This window comes from Apium graveolens, chromosome 7, assembly GCF_009905375.1.
Source record: "Apium graveolens cultivar Ventura chromosome 7, ASM990537v1, whole genome shotgun sequence".
NCBI classification, from domain to species: domain Eukaryota; kingdom Viridiplantae; phylum Streptophyta; class Magnoliopsida; order Apiales; family Apiaceae; genus Apium; species Apium graveolens.
The window spans coordinates 121,126,767-121,137,613 of NC_133653.1; the positions used below are offsets into that span (position 1 = coordinate 121,126,767).

Consider the following 10,847-nt stretch of genomic DNA (forward strand, 5'->3'; position numbering starts at 1 on the left):
GATGTTATAAACACCCGACTTGTATCTATAAAGGTCCAAAACACTCTTATTCTTATCGATGTGGAACAGTAACATGAAGGCAATGAGTTTGTGCCTATTACTGCACAACACAAGCTATAAGATACAGCAAATTATGATCTCTTCATTACACAATAAAATTCTAATTTGTACAACAAACGCTTTCGGATAACAGTTTCTTTCAAGCACATCACTCAAACAATCTACATCTGCTTTCTACTTTCCCAACTAAATTTAAAATTGAACTAGGCACTCTTCTCAAATAGGGACATGGAAATAGCCTTCTGAAGGTTCATGAAAGCTTTCTCATACCTTACAAATCCCATAAACCAAAACTCAAAACCGTCTTCTGTGACAATTTCTATGTACTTCTGTGCTGGCTTGTTTACGTTCTCACTCTCGTTTGCTTCTTTAATCTTGGTAATCGGAATCAAAACCTGCACAATGTTGCAATATCCTTCAATCAGCAATACATTTCAACATATCTCGAAAATTTCCAAATTTGTTTTGAAAGTCGTAGATTTTCACGAAAACAACAAATGTCCAAGTGAGGCCTGCGCCCATCTAAGACCAGTTAGTTCAACCTTTCCTAGTGACGGGTACATCTGGTTTGGATATAGTACTGCAATTTCTACCTTGTCGACGTTTAACTCATTCAACCTTTCCTAGTGATGTACCGGGTACATCTGGTCTGGATGTAATACTGCAATTTCTACCTTGTCGACGTTTAACTCGTTAAACATCCAAAGGCCAAAACCACATGGCTGATGCTTACCAAACTATTTAATGGATCTGGTAAATATTGGTTATAGATCATGGCACATTGATGAGCTTAGTTGGTTCGAACTTTGAATGCATTTATCAGCTCACATTTATAACTGATTTCGACCAAAAATAATTAATTTATAATTTTCTTAAAACCAACAATTGACATTTGTCAGTAAATATCGTGTTAGCAGATGTAAAATTCAGGCTGAGAAGCTCAAAGTGTCTACTCTGGTACAGACGTGTTTAGTCTACATAAAAAACTTCCCTAAACTCTGTTGATGCAGAGACTAATGCACTGGGTACGACCTTTGGTGCTAGTGATAATCTCGTCTATGTAAGTTTCAGCTATCTATCCGTGAAAACGAACAAGCTAATGGAGGTTAAATGATAATAGAGCTATAATGATTACCTTATAAGGTGTCTTTAAGCACTCTCCTTTGTCAGAAGGCAAACTGATTGATCTTTCACTGAAGAACGCAACTTTGAGAGTGGAAATGAATAGTATTCCGGCAATTGGACCAGCTGTGGTTGATAAGTAACATTGAGAAGCCTTTAACAGCTTCTCCCCTTCACTTATTCCAAATATATGTCGAAATATATTTTCTCTTCCACCTTTTAGAATTATTTTTGCCCCCACACTTAGTTTCCCTTTCACCGTTTCTGAAAACTTTGGTCCCATTCTCACTGCATTTTCATATCATATTCATATCATATATATAATCAGTTAAAATCCTTCCATATAGTCTGTTAAAGAGTATAAGATCATGTTCGGGCCTTCCTCTACCACCTTAAGGTTTTAGACGGACTACTTACTTAACATGGACAATCACAAAATCAATAAGACTCTCCGAAGATGTAAAATTATCGGTCTTTGACATTATGGAAATACTCAAAAGATCCAGCTTTTTTAAAAGTTCGATTATACATGATTATTCACATTCTTATTGCATTGGTCAGCTTAATTAAACGATAAACATCGTAAATTACCAAGCTCTTGAGATTCTTACCATGCTCTTTAATTCTGAATGCAAAACTGCCTGCTTTCCTTCCAGACTTGTTCTTCTGACCTGTTTTGATGCCTCTTTTGTCTGCACTATCAAGAGCAATATTCTATATTAGCAAGTGTACATACATAGAATCATGTTCTACTCTAGCCTTTTTAATCTACAAACACCACAAATCTCTCTGCACAATTATACACGATTCACTAAATATACAAATTAATTGAATAGAAAAACTAGCATATAACCTACAGATGCAGAATTCACTAAAAAATTGAATAAAATTCTTAGTCTTTGTTATAACGGAAGCAAGGAAGGTTATAATAAACGTAAAGAAAAGAACACAAATAGGCAGAAGAGAAAAGTTTTATTGATCTTGAGGATCCAGATTACAGCATACGTTTAAGTTATGCCCTATAGAGTTTATATAAACATAAGATACCGTAAAGGTCAGGGGTAACCACGTTGCGTCCCCCCAAACCAGAGGGCTTCGCCCCTGTACCCCAACTCGTTGACCGAGCAGCGAGACTCAGCGTTTGGGGTATATACCGATTCAAGGCATATTCTAACAATCTTTATTTAGCTGGAATATAAATGTTAAACACTCCCACTCGATACTCGTACATGGACATAGACATCTATGCACTTCGAATTAGGCTAAAAACATACAAAATTTTAAAAATACAACCGAATAACAGACTTGACAAGTATTTATGTAGAACACTTCTAGCCAGAGAGAGCAAATCCAGGAAACATAGTTTGTCTTAAGTAGTTACTTTATATTCAAATTCTAACTAAATTACTTAAAAGTTACTTATAACATGTTTTCAAACAAGTCCATTTTAACCTCAAGTACATAAATTGTCAAATAGCAGATGAAACAGTAGCCTAATTTACTTTCTGCTCCCTCTTTAAGTTAAAAATTTACTTTTAGCCCGGACTAATATTAAAAAATTAGCGATAATTCATTTTAGCCCGGCTATTTTAAAATCCTGATTCCGCCACTGAACACTGATACACATGCAAACATGTAATAAGAGAGTTCTTGCAAAAGTAAACTAGAAAACATACTTGTGTCTGGAGAGCTATGTTCAGAATCTGAGCTATGATAAGAACTAACAAGCTCTGACAAAGAAGATGGTCTGTGAGGAGACAAAGATACATCATATGAAGAACTTGAACTTTCCATTGAATACTTCTCATAAGAATCTTCTCCTTCAGCTTCCATTGCCATTTCAACCTTCATTTCTATGACTCTTTCTCCCTGTACTTTCCTGTGTTTTGTGATGTGAACTATAGAAAAATGTATGTGTATATTAAATGTTTATATGCAGAGGAGGAAGTTGATAGGAAAGAGGTGTCACATATTTTAAAAATACAAGGGGTCGGTGTATAATTGATATTCTTCAGTCACACACATGACAACATCTTGGTTGAACCGGGAATCTTATTAAATAAAACATCGTTCTTTCTAATTTGTGGCCAAGTGCACACAATAAACATTAAATTTTATGAGTTTGGTACATTTTTATTGGTGGAGTTGTTGTAAAGGGGATCCATCAATATTTATAATTAAAGGACCAATCAAAATGCACCAAACTCATGAGAGTTAGTTCTTATTGTGCACTTGGGCACACATTAGAAAAACCGATAAAACATATACCAAACACATCAAGTTTAACTAGTACCATAAAAATATGAATTTCTGCTCTTGATAAGCGATTGCTATAATTATTATTTATGACATTTTTTTCATAAAAAAAAATGATATGATTTTTTTGCGTTGCAAAGGATTACGATTATGTTATTTATTGCGCTTAATTTGATTTTTTTTAGTATTTTTTCACTTGTTTGCGAGAAAATATAGATAATTACATAACAACGATGGATAATTCGCAAAATATATATGACTGAAAATTAGCAACAATCATTTATTAGTAAAATATATGAATGGATCCTGAGAATTGATAAATATAATTTTCCATTCATTATAAATTTCGCGAATAAAATCAATACTAAAAATTGATATGATTGTACGTAGTCTCGTCAATATTTATAAGCGTAAAATTATATTCTCTCGGTCCCATATTATATAAATCCACGATTTTTATTAAATTAATACTTGACTTTAATCATAATCGCTAAAAATTTATTGTGAATATTAACACAAGTTTATCTTTTTTAAATAAATATATTATATAATGTCTGGTTGTGATAATTTTAAAAATTAAAAAAATTATTATTTTTGGGACATCGAAAAAAGAGAGTTGGTTATTGAACAAGAGAAAAAGGAGTAGATTGAATTCATAAAATGTCTAGAAGATTTGAAATTTGATTTATACACATAATCCGAAAAAGGAGTTAAACTTTTTTTATATTCTATTAAAGGTCAAGAGAAGTGGCTTGGATAGACACGGTGGAATAATTAGAATACAAACAAATAAAAATTGATTTCATGGAAATTTCCAAGATTTTGAAAGATAAACACAAGGACTTGACTGCACATGCTTTGGACCTACTCTGGGACATTTTCTGATATTACAGATGAGCTGCTCACCTTGGGCCATTTTTTTACAAAATGGTACTTCCTCCGTTTTATTGAATTCTTTTTCGTGATGATGGTTAGATACATGATGATGGTTAGATACAGATAGGGCTGTGTCGCTGCCCGACTCGAACTCGTTTAAGTAGACTCGACTCGGCTCGTTTAAACGAGCCGAGTTCGGGTAGAGGTTCCGACTCGTTTAATTACTCGAGTCGGCTCAGCTCGACTCATAAAAGTAAACGAACTGAGTTCGTGTAGAGATTTAGACTCGATTAAGTGTAAAATTAAACGAGTCGAATCGTTTAAACGAGTCGGCTCAGCTCGACTCGTGAAATTAAACGAGTCAAGCTCGGACAGAGGTTTAGGCTCGTTTAACTAAACGAGCTGACTCGGCTCGACTCGATTAATTTCGGTTCGAATTACACCCAGCTCGAAACTCGACTCGCTCGACCCGAATTACAGTCCTAGATACGGAAATTAAAAAAAAAGAATAATTTAGTAAAAAAAAATGGTTAAAGTGATGAGATTGATCAATATTTAATATATATCATGAGTATTATGGAAAAAAGTAGTGAATGTAGTCGATTTGTATATTATAAACTTTATTATTTTTTTGGAATATAAAGAACCGAAAAGGATATTCAGAAAAGAAAAGTGTAGATAAATAAATTGGACAGATAAAGTATTATACATCCTCGAATCCGTCCCAATTTTTTTTACATCAACAAATATTATAGTTGATTGATTAAATTTTTAATGAAAACTTGAAATTTCGGTTACGCTCTAATTATAAAATAATAAAAAATAATAAAAAATTGCACCATGTACATTACAACGTAATTCGGAAAGTTATATCAATGTTATGCCGTTAAATTAGTGTTCTAAAACCCAGTTCAGTATACGGGTGAGTACTTGAAAATTGGAGAAATTTAAAAAGTGAGTATTATGCATAGAATATTCAGATTTATAAAATTTATTAAAAATATATTATAATAATTTTTTTTGTCTGACAATATAATGTAATACTCCCTCAGTCTGTTTTAATTGTTTACATTTCTGAGAGAGTGTCTGACACGCATTTTAAGGTGCATAAAAAATATAATTATGTAACTTATTTTTACAATTTTTTTTCCTGAATGAAAGTTGAATGTTTTAATTTTTATTCAAAAAAACAAAATTATAAAAAAAAATTACAGAACTATACTTTATATGCACCTAAAAATGCGTGTCGGACACTTTCTAAAAAATGTAAACAATTGAAAAGGACGGAGGGAGTATAATTTTGTGGTGTAAAGAACAAAGAAACTTTATATTTAATATTATTTATTATTTTTGCAAATTAATTTCACATATATATAATATGAGTCGAACTCTTAATATTTCGCGAGAAGTTGAATTAATGCGTAATATTATTAAAATTAGCCCTACATAGATCTTGTTTGGTTCAAGATCTTTTCTTCAATATTCATTTATCATACCACAAATAATCTGTCAGCCGTGTGATCTATAGAATGCTTTGACGCCAAGATATGATCATGAATATTTTCAAAAACCGTTCACGAATAATGAGTTATTATTATAATACTAGATATTTACTCAAAAATGAGATTGTCTCCTCTCATGTATTAATATGAACTCCATAAATAAAAAGATAACACATGTCATTGTTTAAAAAAGTATTGAAATTTTTTTTGGGTACGTAATATTGATCATATTCGAAAATATAGCATATTTATGTAACGCATCCCGTATGAAATACCATAAGCACACTTTGTTGTTTGTTGAAAAATGTCGAAAACACCCATCACGGGTGTTATAGTTAGTTTTGACTGTGATTTTAGGCGCTTATCATCTCAAGATCATAAATTCGAATTCTTCAAAAAACACGAAAATAAGTTAATTATCTATTCGGTGGATATGGGCGTGCTAACAGTTTTTCGAATTAATTGAACTACGCGAAAACTGGTCGGACACTGAATTAACAAAAAAAAATGTCGAAAACCATGTAGTATGTTTTACAAAAAAAATATCGAATAAAATAACTCAAACCTCATATTTCACATTAACACACAGTCACATGCAATGACGCTCTCAAGTCCGAGGACCTTAGCCAAAAACGAGTTATGATACCCTAATATCGCATAATTTAATATATATTTTAATATAAAGGATACAAATTTTTTAAAAAATTTCTGATATCGGAAATCTTGTGCGCAAATTTTGTTAACATGCGGCGGTTAGTGGTTAGCGGTTAGCGGTATACTTCCGCTATCTCATATTATGTGTGATGTTTTGACCATTATACATACAATCAGAAATCAACAGTCAAGTTGACTAAATTCTGACTAATAATTAACACAAATTTAGGATTAATTTTAAAATTTACATATTTTTTAATGATACAAGTTTTGAAATTTATTTAATTATATACTAAGCATAATTTGTCGTCAAAATATGACGCAATTGATCACAAACTAGTTAAAACAAGACACGTGATATGAGACGAGACGAACGGAATATAAAATATCAAAAAACGATGTCCAGACAGTAGTCCTGCGAGTTTATATACAATGTAGTAGTTTTACCTGTTCCAGACTTTCAGGTTATATAATATTGCTATTTTCTAACTCAGGATATAATCTATAAATTCAATTACCAAGTCAAGGAACATCATTATTTATAGCACTTGCAAAATCAACAGTTTGTTTAACAACAAGATGACATGAAGTTAGTTTAATTGTCTAATGTGATGATTCAGCTGCCAGACTAAATGATAATTAGCAAATCAGATTATTGAGGTGGTTTGCTAAATTTCAATTATACACCAGTATAAAATTTGTAATTACATGTGCAATAATGCATCTTTTATTTTACTTAATTTTCATTGATGCAAATTAGTCACAAGAACGGTACATAGCATAGGGAAGAGAAATCGAAAATGTGATCTATCATACAACCGTCGTTACTACACCAGGGCATCGTTGGTAATAATGCATCTTTTATTTTATTCAATTTTCTTTGATGCAAATGAGTCACAAGAACTGTACATAGTATGGGGAAGAGGGAATCGAACATGTGATCTACCGTACACAAGCCGTCGTTACTATACCAGGGCATGGTTTGTAATAACGCGTCTTTTATTGGTTGCATTAAGGGTTCTTAATATGAGACAGATCAGTAAACTAAACAGGCTTCACTGGGAGACTTCTGGGCTGTGTAAATCCCAGAACAAGTCTGAAACATTGAGATTCTGCACCAAACTGCATATTCAAGACAATTGATGCTTAAATGACATAGGCCACTTTCAAATAAAAGTTCAGAATTTTTCTATTTGATATATTATGATCTAAAAATCCATTAACAACTCCAGAGTGATTATTCTACAGTCTTACAAAGTTCATTCATGATTTTTTCCTTTCTCGAATTCTGCAGAGGGCTGATAAACTATCCGAGGATCAAAATCTCTAACTGCGTATAATGGTATGATTTGCAGTTTATCAGGGGACTAAACTCTATACTACAAATTGACCTTTATCAACAGCTTAAGTAAAATTAAGATTTAGGTTGATGCTTCAAAAAATCAGCTAAAATTCTGGAGTGTGTGTATGACAGTATGAGGTTAGCATGTGAAAGACATTTTTGCGTAAACTTCTTTGGTTCTTCTCCATCATCTCTGTCATTCTAACATGGATTTCTCGAGTCAAGATCTACTTATATAAATTCTCATGTGTCATAGTCCCCCTCCTGTTCTTAGGTAAAGAGACATACCTATCATACGACAACTTCTTTGTGCGCTATGTATGAGAGCATCACGTTCCATATAAGAGCGATGGAGTTAGCTGCAAGGACCTGTCAGATGACCAAGTAGCAAATGCAATACATTATAGTAAAGCTACCAGGAAAACTAATGCAAGATGTGTCCGATAATTTCCAGAAATGGATTTTAGTTTAACATTTTCATTTTGACGAAGAAATTGAAGAGGGAAGCTAAAAAAGGAAGGGCAACTAAACCTGAAACTGCTGTGGAACAAATAGGAAGTTGAGAAACTGGAAAGGTATCCACAGTTTCCAGTTTGCGATAACAGAAGTGAACCACTCCTACAAATAGAGTTCAAATTCAATATACACAGCTAGGGATTAAATCATTAAAACAACTGAAACTAGTTCCTTCCACAATGTAACAATGAAAAATTGTTTCGATTGCTTAAAGTAAGTTGATTAAGTATGAACCAGAAACAACACCTGCTGGAGCTTTGGTATTACTAGTGATGGCCTTCCTTCAAGTGTTAACAATGTAGATAAGAAAACTCCAACAAATGCAGGAGCGAAAAGCACCTGCATGTAATCCCATTTAGCTCGATTGAAAAATTGATCGTGTATTATCAAGAGGCGGAATCCAAAAACCAACAGGGTGGATTCAGAATCATATACTAGAGTAAGCTAACCTGATCAATTACAAGGCGAAAGAAAGCACCTGGTACTCCAGGTAGGGCGACCAGTTTACTCAGGTATAAGTACCTATATTTATCGAAAAAGAATGTGGAATAATTGCATTCAAGTGATCAAGTACAGAAGTAATCTTAACATATACAGTGGAAACAATAAACTTGTTCCTGCATTCAATTATCTTCTTTCTGAAGATAGATGATCTTGTCATCCATGTCAGTATGTCACCTATCTGCCCTGGTGGTTGGATCCGATTACAAATACGAGCCCTATTGGCGCTCTATGTTTTTCCTTGGTGCTCATAGTGTGTATATGATATTGATAGCATGTATATATGGCACAATACTCATAAAGGATGCAAGAAATTTCAAATAAGCTCAATTATAAGTTAGATGGCAATAAAAACAAAAAGTGGATATGTAAGATCATTACCAGAAGTGCAGCGTAGGACCAACTAATGCCAGTCCCAAAAATGTGAACAGATATACCCTCTTCAGGTCTAAAGATGGCGCATGATCAACCTGAAGCTGAAGCACGTATAGAACTACCAATGTTAGGGTAATAGCTTAACAATTGCAAAGCTATATTGAAAAACAATGTGTTGTATTCTCAGATCAAAATGAGAAATCAGATGCAAGAATGCAATTACTGGAGTCTTGGAGTCTTCAGCCAATTTCTGGCAGGCTTGCAGCGCCACCTACTTAAATAGTTGATGGACTAATAAACAACTTAACAATATGATGGTTTCAAATACCCAGTTTACTTGTATTCAATGTTCAAAACATTATAGAGAGACTGAGAGAGCATTGTTGACAAAGTTGTGGTTTAACCAACATTTGTCTTTATTGAATTATCTTTATGATAGATCAATTTCTGGACAGAAATTACACGAACTTAAAGATTGTCACCCCCTAATAAACTTCAGAAAGCACCTTAAAAGTAATAGACAATATAGCAATTTTCGAGATATTTTGAAGGAAGGCCAGCACCTAAAACAGAAACTAGCATATAGAAAATGTGATCAGAGAGACAGGGACTGCTGAAGATTATAAAGCTTTACTTATGCTCTATGAAAATCGAATTCTGCAGTATACAAAAAAGCTGCTGAGCACAAAAGGTCTACCTGGCAGACTAGATCTCCAACTAAATTCAGAAATGCAGATGTCACAGATTTTGTCAACACCGGATGTCGCGCTAAAAGAGCCAAATACCTAAAATGAGATAGAAATTTGATGACCAAAAATGAAGAAACACAGTCCTTGACAATATTGGTCTGCAGAGACAACTAGAACGGTTTCATTCCATTTGCTTTTAACATATTTGGATATAGTTACTAGCAAAATTTGCATTCCCCTTTGCCACATTTTAATTTTTGGTTTATGACATAGTTTAGTTTTTCGAAAAGAGAACACAAAGGTCGTGAATAAGAATGTAATAACTCTTGCAGGCCCAACTCAAAATGTGTTTAGAACGATGTATTTTCCTAATCAAATCAAGAAAATAATATATGTTTTATCGATCAACAATTGTTTTTAATTATATTTAACAATTTGGTCTGACTACACAAAAGTCCACACACAATAAAAAGAAAAAAATAAATCAAATAACTGCAATGTGCAACATGTTACCATGATATCAGTGACCATTTCTTATCATCACCATCACCATGGCTGTCACCAGAGCTTCCATCACCAGAACCACCACTATAGCCACCACCAGTACCTCCACCTCTAACAGCTGAAACCCGAAAATAATCACTACCAATTTGTCTCAACACAATCCTAGGCCGACCTAAAACACTGGAACCATGCAAGATATGATGCTTAAAGATAGAATGAGCTCCAAAAAGTGGAATATTAAATGGCTTTGTTGGAATTTGAGTTTGGGAACCAAAATGTAAAATGTGAGCTGATTTACATGACATGATTGCAGGTTTCAATACCATCTTTGCAAGGGGTTTGTTTGTCTATATTTATTCTAAGGTTTACAAAAAGATGAGTAGTATTAGGATGTTAGAAAAAAAACCATTAGAGCCCCAAAGTCATTCACAGTGCAATACATGCAACTTT

General features: G+C 33.3%; 2 protein-coding genes across 2 annotated transcripts; both read right to left on the reverse strand.

Moving 5' to 3' along the window:
- Positions 1-122: 122 nt before the first annotated feature.
- Positions 123-3,190, reverse strand: LOC141671107 (putative GEM-like protein 8). Its single transcript, XM_074477227.1, has 4 exons — positions 2,859-3,190; positions 1,794-1,874; positions 1,196-1,470; positions 123-455 (listed from the first exon to the last, which is right to left on the reverse strand). The coding sequence occupies exons 1-4, from the start codon at positions 3,031-3,033 to the stop codon at positions 264-266; spliced, it is 723 nt and encodes a 240-aa protein (XP_074333328.1). The 5' UTR covers positions 3,034-3,190; the 3' UTR covers positions 123-263.
- A 4,913-nt stretch (positions 3,191-8,103) lies between these two features.
- Positions 8,104-10,782, reverse strand: LOC141674014 (protein sym-1-like). The gene is made up of 7 exons (XM_074480741.1): positions 10,407-10,782; positions 9,902-9,989; positions 9,211-9,305; positions 8,778-8,850; positions 8,575-8,667; positions 8,344-8,430; positions 8,104-8,181 (listed from the first exon to the last, which is right to left on the reverse strand). The coding sequence occupies exons 1-7, from the start codon at positions 10,721-10,723 to the stop codon at positions 8,104-8,106; spliced, it is 831 nt and encodes a 276-aa protein (XP_074336842.1). The 5' UTR covers positions 10,724-10,782.
- Between the last annotated feature and the right edge of the window lie 65 nt (positions 10,783-10,847).